Source organism: Alosa alosa, chromosome 6 (genome assembly GCF_017589495.1).
Source record: "Alosa alosa isolate M-15738 ecotype Scorff River chromosome 6, AALO_Geno_1.1, whole genome shotgun sequence".
In the NCBI taxonomy this organism is placed as follows: domain Eukaryota; kingdom Metazoa; phylum Chordata; class Actinopteri; order Clupeiformes; family Clupeidae; genus Alosa; species Alosa alosa.
This window is the reverse complement of record NC_063194.1, coordinates 27,074,712-27,094,889: the sequence shown is the minus strand read 5'-3', so window position 1 is coordinate 27,094,889 and position 20,178 is coordinate 27,074,712. Positions and strand designations below refer to the sequence as shown.

At 40.5% G+C, this 20,178-nt stretch overlaps 1 protein-coding gene across 2 annotated transcripts in view; it reads right to left on the bottom strand.

Moving 5' to 3' along the window:
- Window positions 1-13,777, bottom strand: part of LOC125296671 (collagen alpha-1(XI) chain-like) — a 131,771-nt gene extending 117,994 nt beyond the window's left edge. For both annotated transcript variants that reach the window (XM_048246710.1, XM_048246711.1), the window contains exon 1: window positions 13,476-13,777. In XM_048246710.1, the coding sequence (XP_048102667.1) occupies window positions 13,476-13,587 (112 nt within the window). In that variant the 5' untranslated portion in view covers window positions 13,588-13,777. The remainder of the gene's footprint in view (window positions 1-13,475) is intronic.
- Window positions 13,778-20,178: the final 6,401 nt, after the last annotated feature.

Sequence of the window (20,178 nt, the reverse complement as noted above, 5' to 3'; positions counted from 1 at the left end):
GAGATGGTGATGCTTTTTAAGTGGGTATTCACCTTATTCCGCGCGCAAACATGGGGGCGCTAGCTTTGCCCACATTGTCTCCGAACTTCCGATTGAGCAGTACATCCATTGCGATACATTGAGATAGCAGAGCTCTATCGAGATGACTGGCATCATATATTATGGGTCATCCTAAAGTTAGGAACGTTTATTTAGGATTTTGGTGACTTAAGACATTTCTGTTATACAGCTTTCCTATCTGAAGTTAGGAAAAAACTGACTTTGAAGCGGCTGTTCTGTAAGTTAGCCTCTCTATCCTCTTCTGCCGTGTTATCCCAATGAAGCTAACTAGACGTAGCTAGCCGACCGGAAGTTTAAAGACAACGTGGAATTAACAAAAATGGGCAGGGCTGAATAAGGTGAATACTGTGTAGTCCTGCGTATCACGTAGACTACACCACTGCTATAGCCTGTGTAATTGACTGCATGGGCTACTTTGACTTTCCTCGAGTAAGCATTCACATTATTGTTGTCACACTTGTGTGCAAATTATAGGAATATGATCAAGAAATCGTAATGTTGTCAAGGTGGCCTGGATCAACTTTGTTTATTTTACTTTGGGTGCGCGATGTGTGGTCTCTTATTTGGACACGATTGAATTTCCCCTTGGGGATCAATAAAGTATCTTGAATTTTCTCAATCTATCTTGATTTAATGACTTTATTAATTAATGCAGTTATTTTGTAATGGTCCAAATGGCCACCAAACCCTGTTATGCAAACCCTCTCACCTACTTGCAGACTGACCAATGAATCTGTCACGGTCTCTGAACCTAGTAGCTACTGCCACGCTCTGCCACTACTGTTTTTTTGTTATTTTACAGATGATAAAGACGTAAGATTCTTGCCATTTTGTTGGCTAAGAGCACTTCTACCTCACATTCGCTGGAAATAAACTTTTTTTTTAATTTGATGATTTCAATTATTACATTTTGGAGCAGGTTCGAGTACGGATGGATCCACAAATGAGTTTTCATTCTTATTAATATTGCGGGATAGGCCATTTTGTCTTCGCTGAGGTCTGTGCTCTCGAGTGGCCTTCTAGTTAGCACATTAAAATGAGTGTGATTGACGGAGGAGGGAGGGTGGAGTGTAATGCTCGTTTATGTCAGGCCTTTATTTCATGTTAATTGGGATGTACAAAGAAAAGTTGTGCAGATTGCTGCATACGCACAGTTTCATACATCTGAATTTTTTTTGTGCATCCGCTACTTTCCAGATTTTCGCGCACGTGATGTTTTAGTAGGAATTCAATGCAAGTCTTTGTACATGAGGCCCCTGGTCACTAAAGAAAGCTGGCTTGAGTTGACAGCTTCTTGGACAGGCCTACAGAGGTCTAGTGGAGAGTATCCTCACCAGAGACATCACTGTATGATACGTAAACACTACAGTGAAGGATAAAAAGGCCCTTTAGCAGATTATTAAAATGGCACAGAGGATTATTGGCACACAGCTCCCCTCCATAGACACTCTCTTCACACTGTGCAGCAGGAACAAACTGCAGGCCATTCTAAAAGAGCAACATCACCCCAGATACTCGCTTCCTAAACACCAACGAAGGCACTACTAACCAGAGAGCATCAGAACCAATAGAAAGAGGTTCCACAACAGTTTTTTTCCCCAACAGCTGTCAGACAGCTGGCCGAGGACATCCAGGCTAGAGTGAGGTACACATTTCCCAGTCTAAAATCCCTGACCGAGTGATCACAGACAGCACCCTCCCACAAACACACAATGTTCAATATGTTATATCTACATTACCCATAATCTGAAGCCTTTCATTGTGCACTATGATTGCACGTTACTCCGCTATTAGTCTATTACGCTATTACCCTCTTTGTATTTTATTATGCTATCATGAAAATCTTTTATATTATATTGTTTTATACTGTGTTTTTATATTGTTCTTTTATATTATATTGTTTTATACTGTGTTTTTATATTGTTCTTTTATATTATGTGAGTGTGAGACTGCAATTAAAGTACTTGAGCTTGAGCTGACTGAACAAGTTTGATAGGAAAGCCAATTCTGTCATTTGAGGTGCAATTTAGCTGGATTAAAATGAGGCGATGGCAGAAAGGTGAATGCTTGACAAGCTGAGTATTCTAAACAACACTTCTACTCTAACTGATAGGCTTGTTGAGCTGAAGAACACCTTCAGTGGCAGGCTGATCTCCCCCAACTGTTCAACTGAGACGCACAGAGGATTGTTTCTGCCAAAATGCCAGACTACCAAACTCTTGACAGATTCTGCCAAAGTTTATAATTCCTCTGCTTTTTGCTGCAATGTTAGATTGACGTGGCTTTCATCTCTTTATCATGATGCTTTTGAGACATTGGGCCCTATTTTTAAGGGTGGGCAAAATGCAAAGTTTGTCAACAAGCTAAGCTCTTGAACTATAGCTATTGTATTGTATGTGGGAATATTGAGCAGACTCATCAATGCCTTTACAGGTGTTTAAAGGTGCAATATTTGCATATAAAGGATCTTCCAGGATTGATCTTGAAAGAATACAAAGAAACAACCGTTTTGACATTATGTTGTACAGATATCCACTGAAGTCAGCATGCAAACCAGCTAGTGCCAGCCCAGCTCTTGTAAAACCAAATTGTACCACGTGTGGCTGCGGTATTAAATACAGTGCAAGTAAGTGGAAAAGTGCTGTGTGGCTGTATTCAGAACCACTCAAATCAAACAGAATTCCACATACTGTAGCTCCGGTCTTACCCATTGTGTTAAATGAGCAAATTGATTTAACCTAGTTATTAAAGGTTCTCTAAGCACAGTTGGGTGACATCACTTCTGTTGATACTTCAAACAAAACAAGAGAGCTATTGAACCTTGCCCCTTCCTCCCATGCAACTGAAACTATCATCTTGTCAGTGATTGGCTGGAACAATTTGTTATGTTTCATGGTCCAGGCTGGACCAGGCTGTTTTTGTTCAGGCTGTTGTAGTTCTTGTCCACAGGGACCACCGTTTTTTTACAGCGTATTTAAGGACAGACAGCTAGCAGATTGTTGTAGTGTTTGAGGTATGTGACAAAAAAATGTCTAGCTTAGAAACCGCGTAACAAGACTGTTTTCATACCTGGCTAGTTGAATCGGAACTACGGGACAACTACATGTGCTTACATTTTTTTACACATTACATAGTCTAGATTACAAGTTTATTTGACTTTTAACACAGTAGAGATCTAGCTAGCCTATGTTTTGAATTTCAAGCGAATCGTCTAATGTTCGTCTAAGGCTAACTTTAGCGGTGTTACGTGCGAGAACGGGAGAGTGGGAGAGTAGCCTTTGACTTTGGACATGCACGGACATATGGAGCTCTTCTAATAAGTTACATTTTGTTAAGTGTTAGGCGACTTCGGGATGGTGTCCTCAGCTGTCAAATGTGACCAATCATGGAACAATTTAATCATGCGTGGGGTTGTTTATTGACAAAAGTTTAGTCTCACATGGGATTGTTATATCATTTCTTTTGATCTAAATGCTGCTATGTGAATACAAACGAACCCAGGGACAATGTCAGGACAGTCCCGATTTTGAGATGCGTGTCCCGAGTCCTGACAAAAGCCTGTCGGGACGCTAAAATGTCCCAGTTTACACCAACCACTATTAAAGTGTCCCGGTTGTCAGAGTTTACATATCCGACATGGTCTTATTATAGCCCGATCATTAACTAAACCCATGTAGAAAGACTAAAGCGTCCGGCGTATGATTTCGATAATGTGTGTGTGCGTGCGTGTGTCAGTCAATAGCAGTCTGTATAATCTTTGCAACCAACGTTACAATGTATCCATAAGCATTCTTGCAATGCCTCTTCATATCTGCCTCGTTTTTGCGGTCAGGCTACGCTATGACAATGTTGAAGACCAAGTCATCATTCTCAAAATGACGTTGAGTTAAATGTTTTCATGCATGTCTGGATAACGTGTGAGCAATGTTTAGGAGACAAACAAATGACTTTGCACTTGTGTTTCGGCATAGTACAGGTCCTTTTTCTCTCACTGAAAGTGCGCAGAACTTGTGCGTTTACATAACAATATTTAATAAATTTTATCGGGGGTGACACCACCGAACCCCCTGGCCTTAAAGAAAACATGTCTGGCCTTAAAGGCCTTAAAGAAAACATGTCTGTGTCTGTTTGAGCTGCCGCATGTTCACGTTAAACGCGGTCACGCACAAGGTGTCCCGGTTTTAGTTCCGACAAATCTGGTCACCCTAAGGTAAACTCATGAGGTATTACATATTTTAATTAGCTTCATTGTCTTAAAACATTTAATCATAGATGCTATAGGACAGGTATAACCATTTTATGGGATGGAAAATGTAACACTATAATAAAACAAAATGGATTTTTTTCCCACATGATCACTATATGCCTTAAAATAAACTTTAGCATAATTAGCTATCTACTTTAGCTAATTCAGAAAGCTAGTCAACAGCTCCCTCATCTGGGCAACATTATCTCTTTTTTATCACTTTTTTTCTGACAACTTTTTTTCTGACAAAGTTTTGTCTGATACTGACAGAGGTTTTTCTGTTGCCGAGGCCATTTGGTTTGAAGCAGTTTCAGCTGACGGAGATTTTCCGAGACATGACACTTTTTGGTCTGACACTTGACTTTCATAGAGTTGGCAGAGGATTTTCTGAGGCTGACGACTTTTGGTCCGAGGCCATTTTTTACGAGACGTAATACAGTTTGTCTGAGGTTTTTCTGAGACTGAGTGACTTTTAGGCTACTCCGACGCTGATGCACGCCTGTGACGTGATGCCTTTTCATCTGAGACCTGATGCCTTTTTGTTTGAGTCTGACACATGAGTCTGAGATTTGAGTATGTCCTAAAATGAACACAGTACTTGGTCTGTGATTACACCTGAATGAGAGTATAGTTCCATGTCAAATCAGCCTAGAAAATCTCCACGTTTCATTTTCTATTATTCTTAATACACTTTCTAACTTGAGAAGAGACAAGTTTTAAATAGGAAAATTACCGGAAATCTTAGTCACTTTTAAACGTGATGCTAGCAGGCAAGATGCTAATGGTCTAATCCGATTCAATGGTCTATGCTAGGCTGGAGCTAAAAGTAGTATCGCCAGACTGAGAGAACGGCTGGATGAACTTGAGAAAGGTAAAAATCAATTGTTTAACTCAAGTGGAGGTGGAAAATGAGTTTAATTCCCCAAATGGTGGAATATCCCTTTAAAGGCACATTATGCAGGTTTTTTAGCTTAATATGCAAGTTTTTTTGCTTAATTTACCTTCATTTAACCGCTTCAGAGTCATTGGAATGGTTATATGACTTTTTTCGGGTTAAATGGTGGCCATCTCGCTTCCCCCTAGCGCCTGTGAGCGGAAAAACCACCCTTGCAACTGTGGGCCGGCGGGCCGACTCGAGTCACATTTTTTAGGACTTGAGACTTGCTTGATCAACATGTATAAAAGACTCGACTTGACTTTGACTTGCTATTCATGACTTGAGACTTGACTTAGACTTGAGACAAATGACTTGACTTTTTATTTTTTTTCATAGATATTAAGGAGTTAACGTTACGATTTTAGAAAATCTGCTTAGGTGCTGTTGCATGCGTCACGCGAGCGAACCTGACATTGTTACCAAGTGACGCGACAGACCGACAGCGAGTGCCAGATCAAATGAGACAGACTGAGGTAGGCCAACTTGCAAATATGGAAGGCTCTACATTTATACCAAAACCAAATAATGTTTGGCTTCACAGATGATGTATCTGACAACTCAAAGGATAAATGAACAGCAGTCTGCAAGTGTGCAAAATAGCGACATAACCACCACCACGTTAATGTTCATCCGTCAGAAGTTAGTCGTGTTAGAAACCTAACGTCAAATTTGAGGCATGTTAAGAGTTGGCTTTGAATCTATTATGCTTTTTAGTTAACGCCATATTAGGTTAAAATGTGTGAAATGGCAAAGTGAAACATTTTCTTGTCTAAGTTTAATCTTGATATATAGCGAAAATGTAACCTAAAATAAGCGCCTCTCTTTCTCCCTCCCTCTTAAACACGTCCCTGTTCCATACGTTACAGCCGTAGGCTAACAACATTAAGTAGGCCTAGCCAACTGCCAGCAATCAGCATAGAAAAGTGGCTTACTTCACATGTTAGGCTTATGTATAATATGATATAGGCCTAGCATTGATGGTCCTAAACCCTCCTAAAACCCATTGCGCTGTCGCGCTTGTCAAAGTTTAGCAGTGACGTCGGCGGGCAGCGTTTGATTGATTGATTAGTTCACTTTTTCAACATTATAGAGTGTCCCAGTGACTTCCGTTTTACTTCCGCTACAAGGGACCTATCTTTCAAAAAAATATGAACGGGAGTTAATGGAGAGATAACAATTATTTTTTGGTCCAGTTTGAATTGTGCCACGAATTTCACATATGATGTGTGTGAATTTAAAAGATAATTTTTCACGTCAAGAAAGTACTGTTGTTCGATAGACTTCAAAAGTTATGTTGGTTTTGTGCGAATCCGCTCAGTGGACTACATCTCTCGTCTAGAACGATGTACGTCACCAACGTAATGAAACGATAAGATTAGCTGTTATGCTAGTTAACGGTTGCATCTTGCTGCCTGCTATGTCACTTAACAGTATCTAATGTACAGTCTATGGACGAATACAACTTACCTGATGTGTTTAATCCTCTGACTCATGGTATTTTCATCGGCAAGGAAAGCCCAATTAAGACCAGTTGCTGGTATGCTTGTACAATCTAGTTTGGCTGTGAATGAGCTAACGTCACTAGCGCGACTGATGGGTTTGTAGTCGTCGGAATTACGATCTTTCACAATGTTGTAATTCAATAGTTACGAAACAAACTGCAAATGTCTTTACATGAAAATTTGTCTTTAAAATTGACAAACATCATATGGGTAATTCAAGGCACAAGTCAACCTCCCCTACGATGATGGGTGACAGATGACAGGTCTTTGCTGGTGAGAATGTGTGTGCTACACAAGTGCTGCGAAGGAAGGAAGATGATGAAATAGCCTAAATGAATAAAGAGTAAGACAAAGTCACTAGGTTGCTAGGTTACGGGGACGCTGGCGAGACACGCCGCTCCGTCTGGCATCATGTTTTTGTTTGTTTTTATATAATGTTCGTAATTTTATGTAATGTCACGTTTATTTTTTGTATTGATTTGTCTAGTTAAATGTTTTCTCTCTTTATTTACGTTATTTTTGAGTATAGTTTTCGTGTTATTCTCTTAGTCCTTTTTACTGCTTTCAAGTCGGCTGATGTTGTTAACGTCTGTCCATTGGGAGCTTGCTATGGCTAGCTTTTGCCCTGGGCCTCTTACATCCTTCCCATCCATCTGTGAGCCAGTGCTGCACTTCACTGTCTGGTCGAGGGGATTTTCTCGGGACAGCAGCTGGAGCTACTCTGAGAAAGATCTGCTGAGGCCGCCGAGCTGTTTCTGACCAGTGAGCTGCCATGCCAACTGCCTGGAGTCTGGATTGAGCAGACTAACGTTAACGTTAACGTTGAAGAACTCTGCATTGCGGACCAACAAACGGTCGCTGTTAAAAGTCCACCGAGTTGCTGATCTACAAGATCACCTATGACTTCGGACTGTTATGCTTCCAGTGATATCCAGACTATAACAAGGCCTAACGTTCACGTTATCTCCAGACTGCCAGTGAGTGTAAAGAACTTTGTTGGCATTGCATGCATCGGTTGTGGAGACACAGCTGTGCACAGTTTCACGCGAGTCATCATTGCCCTTGGACATTTTCAGCCGTTTGGAAATTGGACTAATTATGACCGCCGCTAGCAAAGCGGTCATATAGGGATTGTCAAAGTTTTTTTTTTTTTTTTTTTTTTTTTTTCCCCTCATCTACTTCCTGAATTTTTGGTCAACGATACCCGGGACACCGAACCACCGGGGCACATGAATTTTGGTGGGTATGTAGCCCCACTAGACTTTTTTGGGAAAAATTTCGTTTAGTCCCCCGGGGGCCCTCCCCCCCGTGCTGGGCCCCGAACCCATAAAAAAAAGCAGTTTTTCCTAAATAACTACCTGAACCGTGGCACTGAGGATGAAGAATCTTTTATGGTATGTTGGTCTCAAGGGCCCACATCAACCTGGCCCATAATCACTCATTTGTGATTTGCACCCCCCCAGTAAAAAATGAAAATGCAATATTATTCTGCTTTAATCGCCCCTATCTTCAGTTAAGATGTTCAGAACTGCACCAAATTTTATGTGTATGATTGACCTGGCATTCTCTGGGGGTATGCCAAGTTTCGTAGAATTTCATCCATGGGGGGGTCTAAAAAAATTAGGTTATGTGTACATTTAGCGGTATTAGAACGGCCGATACATAATTACAAATTCAGTAGGATTAAAAGAAAGCCAAATATTCATCATCATCATCATCATGGGTGCATTTCCAGTATTGGCGATAAGTAGTCGTTTGTCCACTAGATGGCACATCGTTGCAGTGAGACGTAATTTTGTTGGAAGTTAAAAGTGGGTTGGAAAAACAATGGACGCTTCCTACAAGGACTGTAGTTTACCGCAGAGAACGTCTAATAAGGGTAGGACTATGTTCACATGAAATGTAATTCCCATTTCTTCTTGAAGCCGAAATAAATCTGAGGATGTTTATCGGACATGCTTGGTTTTTACTGCAGGTACGTTAATCTTATAATATCAATAAGGACCTAGGTAATGTTACCGTTAGCGTTGGTTGAGTGATGGAGGCCAATTTGATTGATTGCATTTGTAGAAAACTATAAATGCGGTTATACCAAGCAAATTGATAGCAGCACTGTAATTGTATCTTTCGACTGTCATTTGTTGCAGGTGCTACAAAAATCATTCTGTGCAATGGAAGATTTACCAACGTTACACCGGTCTGATACAGTTTTGCCTATACATGCGTGAGACTAAGACGCCTGTTTATTTTGTTTTAAGTGCGTGCAGGGTGTGAGAGGGGAATAGATGTGCTTTGATTCCAGCTTGGTAGTTGTAGTCTGTGAAATTAAAAAGCACGTGTGTGTGAAGTATCCAAACAATGACACCTTCATTTCATTATGGCTGCTTTAGCAACACAACTCCTTAAGCTACTGTGTAGTGGGTCCCATTTAGAAGTGGCTACTTCATTCGCGCTTTCCTTGACTCATGGAGCTGCGTGAATTTTATTACAACTTTTCGCCCGCGATATGGCAGTTTAAGTCTGCTTGATACTGTAAGGCGTAAGCCATTGGTTTCCAAAGGAGATTTTATTTGTGTCGCCAGCATAGCCTATTGACAATTTATGTTGTAAATAGGCCCTCCTTATAAGCCTACCTGTAGCTTAGGGAGGCTAACAGCTTTCTATTAGGATCTAGTTTGTTAGTTACAGTTTTGTCATAACTCCCTGATGCATTTTTGCATTTAGAATAGCCAGAGCGTGGATATCTCAATCGGAAAATTAAACAATGCAAGGGAACATGAATCAGCCTATATTTGCACGAACAATAACGGACAACAGCTCTTCAACTTTGGCCCGTTAAAATGTGTATGAACAGTCTAGCGACGCATTTCATCAAGGCCCATTTGGACATGTCAGTTATTTGCACCACTGGTTAGATGTAAAACAGCATTTCGTTTCAGACTACTGTTACTTAATTTGTGCATTAACAATAACGTTTCAGACTACTGTTACTTAATTTGTGCATTGACAATAAAGTATTACATGAACTAAAGATGACTAAAATCTTATGTAGATGAAGAAACATTCACAAAAACGACCATCCAAAAATGACCTTTGTTTTTGATAGCTGTTGAAAACGGCATGGAACTGACAGAGATGTTTTTGTTTATAAATAAATAAATAAATAAATAACATTATGCTGATACCTTTTGCTTTTCCCAAATACAATGTAGCCTACAAGTGTAAGTGACCTTTCATCAATCCCGTTGCAATGGATGAACTGTGATGAACTGCCCTACTTGTGATTGTTTAGAGATTTTAAAGGTTTTTTAACAATGCTACATCTTCTTTGGCTATTCTACAATCTATTCACCTTTTCAGCACCAGTAGGCTACTTTCTGTGCAGCCGCACACACACACTCAGGCATGCCAAACAAGCATACACAAAAGTTTCAAGAGTGGGGGATGGAGTAAAAATGGAGACAAATTGAAGTGTGATTTATTTTCGCGGAACGGATGTACAGGACTGAGCGGCGGTCATATTTTGTACCGCTATGCGGTACATCTAGTTTTATTTTTAATTTTTATTTATTTTATTTATTAATTTGTTTGTTGTATGTCTTGGTGTCACGGGTACGCTGGCGACTACGCCGCTCCGTCCGGCATCTTTTGCGTTTGTTATTTCTTAAATGTAGTTCTATGTCTTGGTGTCACGGGTACGCTGGCGACTACGCCGCTCCATCCGCTATTGTCTTTGTTAGTCTATGTGTCAATGACAATGTCTTAGGGCTGAGCTACACCAGGCGCGTAACTGAAGCGTTCCGTTCTCGTTGCGTCTACTGCAACAATTAGCTTCCATTATAATCAATGGAAGTGGCTACACCAGACGTGACAGTGGGGCGTACGTTCGAAAAAAATAGACCATTCATCTAAAATGGATTTTACGCGTCGCGAACGGAACGCTTCAGTTACGCGCCTAGCTCATACCTTAGCCTATATGTGGAGCGCTTTGGATTGCAATCTGTGCACGTTAAATGCGCTATACAAATAAAACTGACTTGACTTGACTTGACTTGACAAAGCAAATAGCCTAGTAGCCTAATGAAATACACTGCGGATTGATGCAGTATCTTTGCGATATTTTAAATGAATCTGTATAAAGACACATTTCGGAACGTCACATATTACCAACCGTCCCATATGTCCAACCTCTTACGTGTATGTGTCACTTAGGCCTAATATTAATTTCTATACAAACCAAGACGGCGGATTCCTAAAGAAACGCAAGAACCAGACCATAAGTGTATCTAAATTAGCTATGTAAGGCCTACCAAAAATTACATTTTAACGTGACTGAAGAGCTGTAAACAGTGTTGTAAGGCTGCATGTACAAATCCGCTTGGAGCTCCAGTGGAATTTTGAATTGCGACGAGAATTCTCGGGCTAACCGTTGATGTGCTGTGAGAAAGGTTGGGAATAGGCACCCACAAGCCCAGCACTAAACTCTGAGCGTGGTACACAATTCCGGATACACGGATATTTCAGGCAGTAAAAGCCCCGGTAAGAACCAAACTATATTTTGTTCAAATCTACACACCTATGGCTACAAAAAAATTTAAGGTTAATTTATCAAATGTTATTTTGAAGTATTAAAGAATTTAGTATTTTTGAACGAAATGGTTGCAAAGAGGAAAAACTATTTAATTTGATTTACAATGAAAATGAGAGCTCTTGTAGCTGCATTCAAAACATTGCGACGTGAAATGCCACAAAAAGCAGCTTAGGATCGTTTGTGAATAGGTCTTAGTGAGTTAGGAGTCCTCTCGACTTCTTCTAAGCTGTCCCAGACTTTGGTGCTACTTTTAGGGCTAAAATGCTTCGTGGCCCCAGCTGTGGCGCGACTGGCTGGGGCACCTGCACCGTACGCTGGCGACCCGGGTTCGATTCCCGCCCTGTGGTCCTTTCCGGATCCCACCCCGACTCTCTCTCCCACTCACTTCCTGTCATTCTCCACTATCCTGTCTGATTAAAGGCATAAAAAGCCCAAAGAAATATACTTTAAAAAAAAAATGCTTCCTGAATTACCCTTAGGCAAAAAAAATAGGAGTCCTAGAGTTAGTGTCATGCCCATTATTTTTAGGAGTTTCTCCTAAATTCACCAGTTAAGAGCTACTTTTAGCCTTAAAATTCTTTGTGAATACAGGCCCTGGTCTTTAATCAGCCACCGGACACATATAACTCCTCTCTTAGTAACTCTTCATTGGCTTCCTACAGTGGCCTATAGGACACTTACTGGATCTACCGTATTCACAAAGCATTTTATCTTACCACTAGGAGTAGCCTACTACTAAATCGCACTATAAAAGATTTTAGCTAGGAGTTTTCTCTTAAAACTAATTCACAAAGCCTCTCAGACCTACTCTTACTAAGGAAAAATGACAGCTCCTAAGATAATGGTCCGTTCATGCCACCTGGGAATAACAAGGACCGCCCCCGTGATTACGTTGTTTTTCCCACCGTGAATGTGCTTTGCTCTCGGATAGACCTAGAGCATCACCTGGCCACGGCCATGCTTCACTTTAAACATGGTGCACCTTTCAGGGTATTCTTCATTCTGCCTCATCCAAACATACTACTGTTCTATAAGCATGAACAGAATACTGAACCATATAAATGAGTGACAATAGGTTTGGCAGTTAATTCTATGGAGCGACGGAACAAAACTAAAACTTTTTGGGCCTCCTGACCAGTGGTTATACAAAGAAAGCTCTAATAGCCTTTTAAACACTTTCTTTCTGTTGTTATTTTTTTTATTAATTTATGAATCAATGTCTTTTGGAATAGTCACAATAAAACACTACTCTAAAATGTGCAGTGTTATCACCCAAGAGTTGTGCCACAGTGTTTTGAAGCAGTTTTGCATGCAACCGGCATGCTGACTGCAGGGATATCCACCAGAGCGGTTGTGATAACAGGTAGGCCTACTGTCCTTAATAGCCTACCACATTTGTGAAGACCTTTAATGTGCTTAAAGGAAGTCTTAGATCTTTTACTTAAACCCACAAGAAATGGGAGTGAAAACGAATGTATTTTTGTTCAGCATAATTTCCAGATACAAAATGCAGACCAGAATGAGGGCCCATCACACTGGTTCTTAAGGCCCTCCATTGGTTGCCTTAGTTTTAGAATTGATTGATTAGATTTTATTTTGGTAATAACCCGAATCCATAGGCTACACATGCCCCTTTAATTGCTATGCGATTTTTATAACGAGGTTATTTCGCAGTGAGGGCAGGACGAAAGAATTTCGTTTGGTTGAATCAGATAGCAAGAAGTTGGAAACCTAATTAATTAGCCTATTGGCTATATTTTCAGCTGTCTCGGCAATCGCACATTGACATTATTTTATAGGGCTGGGAGGGGACTGTTGATCGCTATCTACTACTCATTGTCTGCTCATTCATTTAGTAGGCTATGTGAGACTGAAACAGAGAGTTTCAGTGCAAGGTGGCACGTGTTTTATTCTATTGTTGCGTTCAGAGGCAAAAAGCTGCAATCAGTAGGCTATCACTCGCAGAGCAGCTTGCCCTGGACAAACTGGAAGACAACGTGAAAAAGTAACCAACGTTTGTTGTCAGTAGCGTACAGATAGAGGTAAGCCTGCTGTCGTAGAGAAGTGACATAGCCTACAAAAAACGGTAAAGATAGGATACGAACAAAGCAAGTCTAATAGTTATCTGACACATCTTACCTGCTGTCACTATTGAGGCGTGCAGAAGAAAAATGATAGTGGTTGCAGTAGGATGTAAACACCATCTTTTCGTTCTCCACCTGGTGGACCACCTTGACAAATCCATTCGCATCTTCGTGAGGGGACAGTTCGGTTCCTTGTTTCAAAGTTGTTCGGTGCTCGAATGGGCCATTAATAAAGGCCTGTATACACACGCACACGAATACACGTTTCTTCAGTTGCCGTTTTTGTAATGAACTTCATCAAACGCCTGAACCACTTGCCTGTTCAGGAACAAAAGAGAGAGGGGTTGGACAAACGGTCCGAACCTGCCCTAAACTAAAGAAAACTGACGTTCATCCTTCGGCAAACCACATACTCTCTCTGGCTGATCCCTCCCTTGAGTTTGATGTAAAGTGTGTACGATCTTAATAACAGCTCCTGATGCAAAATGTCATATTTAACCAAGGAACGCAGAAATAGGCTACAGAAGGGTTCAGCCTACAAAAGAAAATTCTATATTAGTTATACCAGTTACCTATCTGATGATTTTTTGTTTTTATTAGGCTAAGCTGTAGCAAGACAATAACGCAACTTAGTAGCCCAGGCTTTATTTAAAGTTCTTCTCTCCACACATCAATCAAGTGGCAAATTTGCAGCAAATGAACAGTAGGCCTGGGCCTAGCCTAATATTAAATCTCATTGCAAATCTGCAGCAAATTAATTATTAATTGTTGCTTTTCATGAGTGGGATTTATGAGTTGTTTGTAACCATTACCTGTCACCATGCCCTCAAAAGTAATTGTGTATGGAATTGGACTAAAAACAATCATAATAATGTATTTTCTAAACCTCTCCTGTTGTGCACTATTCCATCTATTCCCATCACATGCGAGTGTCCTGTGAGAGTTTACACTCATGCACAATGTCACTTTCTCTGGGTCTAACTGGTGAATTGCTAGCCTGATGTCGTCATACTCAAATTCTAGTCAGAATATGAGTCTGATACTGCTCCATTGGGATGTGATTATGGGGCATGTTTCAACCGATACAGAGTGAATCCTGTAGGAAGAACACCCAAACCATCCTTCTCCACAATTGCCTTAACATTGTTTTCTGGTCGTTTTTTTTAAAGTTATTTGCACTGTCAATATCTTCTACAATAGACGCAATGGCGTAAAAATGTCTATGTTCTAGCAGCGTTTTTGTTAGGGAGAACCGGGATGAATTAAACACTTTGTAATTAAACGTCATTTAGGCCTACAAAGACATCATACCATACTGAAAGCTAATATTTTGTCACTAGCAACCTACGTCTGTCCTCTGTCAAACACAGTTGCATTTTCAGCTCTGAACAAAACCGTTCAAGAGTTCTTCTGGTCCGAAACGCTCTGGTTCGGACATAGTTGCTCCACAACGGAACAAGTCCAGACCGAACTTCCCGACCTCAAATGTTGTGGGCGGGGCTAAGTTCAGCTGGCATCCAGGCTAGATGTCTCATGTTCTCCTGTGTGTGAGGGTATGAAGGATTCAAGGAACAGCTATGTTTCTAAGGCAGTTTCAATGTGTGTCTTTAGGTAGAGGGTAAGTTATGTATGTATTCTTTAACCTATATTTAGAGAATAAAGGAAACGCTATTCAAATCAATGTAGGTGTATAAATTAATAAATAATTAATTGTATTGACAGCAAGTGGCAAAAAGGTGGGCAAATCCATTGGACCGCTTGTAAACTGATGCACAAAATGTTAGTGGGCCTCCAGACCTGCCCCAAATGGGCCGATAGTGGTCCACTGGCCTCTATCTGGGTTTTTGGAATGCATTTTGTCTTCACCGGTAAAGCTCAAGTTCAAGTTCAAGTAGTTTATTGTCATGTAGTCATAAAAGGAATTATAAGTAATTAAATGATTGTGATTAAGAGCCAGCTCAACTTTAAATAATAAATTAAAAGTAGTAATAGTAGGCTAATTGAAAAGGTATATTGTGTGTGTGTATGGGAGAGTATGGTTTGTGTGTGTGTGTGGGGGGTGATGAAATAGTGGGGGGCTACCTGTGTGTGTGGGGAGTGGGTATGTTGTGTGTTTGGGTGGGGGTGATACAATGGTGTGTGTGTGTATGGCAGGGTGGGGGTGGTTGTGTGGGTATATATGGTGTGCGTGTTTGGGGGGTGTGATGTAGTGGTATGAGGGTGTGTGTTGGGGGGAAGGGGGGGTGTATGCCTGTTTGGGGGCAAAGCACTCTTTTCTCAAGCTTTCATATTAGGCACTGTTATGTTTATATCTGTCTTTACTTTCCAATATTTAGACCTCAGTAAGCCCAGTAATATAAAGTTACCCAAAATAATAGTTGAGGTAGTTCATATATAATTTGTGCCATTGCATATGAGAGGGTTATAGACTAAATTTGACAGAATTAGGTTTTCTGACAGATTCATTTGACACTGACCATGTTTTTGCAAAGAGTTAATTAAGCATCCAAGAGTAACTTAACCTTTCTAAGTTTTAGAACTTATTCTAATTCATGTATTTTCTCAGGATCTCCTTTCTCAGTGTCTTCCTTGTATTACCCCATTGCTGCCATAAACATGACTTTTAACTTTTAAAAAGTAAGGTAGTGATGCCATCTAGAGGACTGGTGGATTTTGTCATTTTGTGCTTGAGAACAAATCTAACTACAGTGGTGCTGAAGTGCTGTTTGGCAAATGCATATGAGTGCCCTTGTGCCAAACATTCTTTCTGAACTAAGAGTGACGATTTTCCATAATTTTAAAAATATAGAGTTATTTACATAGTTCAATCAATCAAGAATAAAATCATCAAGGCTCCAAAAGACCTGAGAATTATTTTTTCTTTTATGAATGTTGACCATATATATATATATAAAGCCTCCACTACTGTTCAAAAGTTTAGGGACATTTAGAAATTTCCTTTTTTTGAAGGAAAAGCTCATTTTTTGGCCATTAAAATAACACCAATTCAATCAGACAGTGGAAACACCATTTTACACCTTCAGCATTGACTACAGCAGAGGTCTCTCTGGCAGTTCTTGTCTGTTTCAGCACACTATATAAGAAAGGTAGAGATTCATTAGGCCTTATTCAACCCGACGGCCAGAACGAGGCTAAAGGGTACACTTGCCATTACACCTCAGTCCAGCAGATGGTGGTGGTAATGCACTCCGTTTGCAAACTGCCAAAAAAAGCTCACAGGAAAAGAAGAAGGGTTCACTGGCCTGTTGTTCTTTATCAGTGAGTTTTTTTTGGCAGTTTACAAATGGAGTGCATTACCACCACAATCTGCCTGTGCCTGTCTGCTTCGCTTTCATGTCTGTCTTTTAGGGGGTGGAGCTTAGCGGGTAGGTGTGCCTCATCATCCTAATTGTTCACTGAAGAAGAAGAACAGGCCAGTGAACCCTTCTTCTTTAATCAGTGAGCTTTTTTTTGCCAGTTTGCAAACGGAGTGCATTACCACCACCATCTGCTGGACTGAGGTGTAATGGCAAGTGTACCCTTTAGCCTCGTTATGGCCGCCGGGTGAATAAGGCGAATAGGGCTACCAATGAGATGCTAAATAATGAAAATGTCGTTGAAATTCAGTGGAGATGCAGTTAGCTAACCTGCATTGAAAACAAAGCTATATCAATGTTATATAGGATGGATAATGTTGTGAAGGATATTATCTCATGGCACAATTATATTATTGTTCAGTAATTTAGAGACTTGTTGTTTTAAGAAATCCAACACAGGAGACGGGGGATAGAAATCAGGCAGTTGAGAAGAAAGAGAAGAGGGAAATGATAGGAAGAGCCCTCTAAGTGAGAGTCAAGATGTGACGCTCACTGTGTCAGATAGCCTACAAGATCTGCCGCCTATGACCCTGCAATTATGCAACATTTGCTACTCTGATGAGGAGAAGCAGCTCATTCTTAACAACAGATGGAGCAGGGTCCAGTATAAATATCCAAAGCCAATTTGGGAAAAGGCTCAGATATACTAACCTGACCCTAGCCAGATGAATGTCGTTCCGCTTAGCTCCGCCTACTGTAGCTTCACTCACATCCATCTGGGACCTCTTCCATTGAGAGTGATTTCTCCAACCAACTTTATGGTTTAGCCAATCAGGACGCAGGGCGGGAGTTTCATAGATGTGACATAGCGTAGAAGCGACTGTGAGTCTGTTATTAGCGTCACGGGTTGGCTTCGATGTGAGTGGTTGAAGTAGCACGTCAATAGATGACGGACAAGTGGCTTATTCAATCATATGCAAGCATTTTTTGATTAGGCCCAGCCTTCTGAAGCAACACTTCAATGGATCGGTTCCAGATGGATAAGTGGAGCTAGGCGGAGCAAAATTCATCTGGCTATTACCAGGTTACAGATATACAGGTGCATCTAAAAATAATAATATTGTGGAAAAGTGTGTTTGTTCAAGTTATAAACAAAACATGTTATAATCTGAACAAATATATGGTTGTTGGCAAAATGGGGCTACGGGCCTTGATTGCACCTTTTTGTCCTGCTTTAACCTATATCAATTTTACAATATATATAATACACAAAATATTAGCTGTAACACAACTTCTGATATACATTTAAAACAAAAATACATATTTAGTCATCATTTTAAGAGCAAAATCGTAAACAGAGATGACACTATACACATATAACTGTTAGTCATTGCCAACTCTGTTCTCATTAATCTATGCAGAATTAATACAGAATTAACACAGAATTGACGATAACATACTTGACATTTCCCATAATTTTGTGGCTTACTGTAGCTCCACATAACCTCAAACTAGTTACCGCAAGATATGTATATAACCGGAATTTCATGGATTTTAATCATGTTATTGTTTTTTAAAAATTGGAGTTTCACTCCAATTCATCTTATTCACCCGGCAGCTAGAATGAGGGCACAGGGTACATTTGCCATCACATGTCAGTCCAGCAGATGGTGGTAAATTAATGCACTCCGCAAAATGGCAAAAAAAACTCACTGATGAAGAAGACAAAGGTTACTCTGGCAGACCACGAACCCTTCTTTTTCTGTGAGTTTTTTTTTTTTTTTTTTTTAAGTTTGTTTTAACACAGAATTGACAGGGTCTTCCTGAAGAAGACATTGTCTGGATGGCAATATATGTTGCTCAAAACCTGTATACATCATGATGTGCCAGATTAGCAAGATGCCCATGCCATAGGAAAGTCCTTTTAGGCAAGTCCCTCCATCATTTCGGCAGAAATGCGCGCGCGCAAGGCTTCACACCAATCTTGCTCCAGTGCCGAGATCACAACACATGATTGGCACGATGTCTTCACAACACAGCACATGATTGGCTCAAGGTATTCACATGTCGACGTTTTGCTGCAGAACGGGTGTGATATGTGTAGACAACTGACATTTCTAGGATTTTTTTGAGTGCTGTCTCCTCATAAGAAAGTCTCTGGCCATACAGTAGGCACTAATGCACCACCATACCATCACGCTAGCTTTTGAACTGTGCACTAATTGGATAGCCCCTCTCCTCTTTAGCCCTGAGAATGGAGAGTCCATGATTTACAAAAAAGAATTACACATTTTGATTGGTCTAACCACAGGGCCGTTTTCCACTTTACATCGGTCCATCTTAAATGAGTTTGGGCCCAGATAAGATGGTGGCATATCTGTATCATGTCTGAATATGATTTGTATGCTTTTAACTAGCATTTGTGGATGGAGCATTACACTGTGTTCATAGACAGTGGTTACTGGAAATTTCTCTGAGCCCATACAATGATTTTCTTTACAGAAACAGGTCTGGTTTCAACGCAGTGCCATCTTAGACCTAAAATACCATGGCCATATTGCTTTTCAGCCCTTTTCCTTGTTTTCTGGATTCTCTGACTATTTTAATGTTGCTATAGCCAGAATTTCTCAGAATTTGAGTCTGATACTGCTCCATTGGGACGAGATTATGGGGTGTGTTTCAACGGATACAGGGGGGGAAATGCCTCTGCGCTCAATTGGATAGACCTACAATCAGAGCCAGAACGAAATAGCTTACCGTGAGCTGTAGGAAGAACACCCGAACCATCCTTCTTGCCTTAACATTGCCTTAACAAATAACATTATTTTCTGTCATTTTTGTTTTTAGTTATTGCGCTGTCAACACCCGGTAGAAAAATCTATGACCACGAAATATGTAATATGGTAGAAAACTGATGTTTCCCCTCCTTCGTTTTTAAAAATAATTCCGTTCACACCGATGCTAAAAACAGCTGGGGAAGGGTGTCGCAAATCCCTCGAACAAACAGGTGGCCAATCAGAGATTTCAAACAAACGAGGGAACAATGCAACATAACATGTCACAATGCAAAAAATGTTGTTTTCCCTTGATTAGGCCTACATGCAAAAGTGAAACTGGAGTTTTCCCACATAGGCCTATCCACTGGCCAGAGTTCAGAAATAATAGTTTTCAGTAATAAAACCTCTGTATTTGTGTAAATGAAAGGCCAAACTGCATGGAAATATATGCATTTCTCCTACTGTATGTGTAAACGGGGTCTTAGAAGCCGTCTAGCTTCTAGCCACAGTGATTTTTGTTGCAAACAGAATCAACCGAAGCGTGCTCAGATAACGTAACAGACGAGGCGCTGTTGCTCATCTGTCCATCATCGTACAAACCCCAATTTGATTGGTCTGAACAGCTCTGGTTCAAGAATAGTTGCTCCACAATGGAACAAGTCCA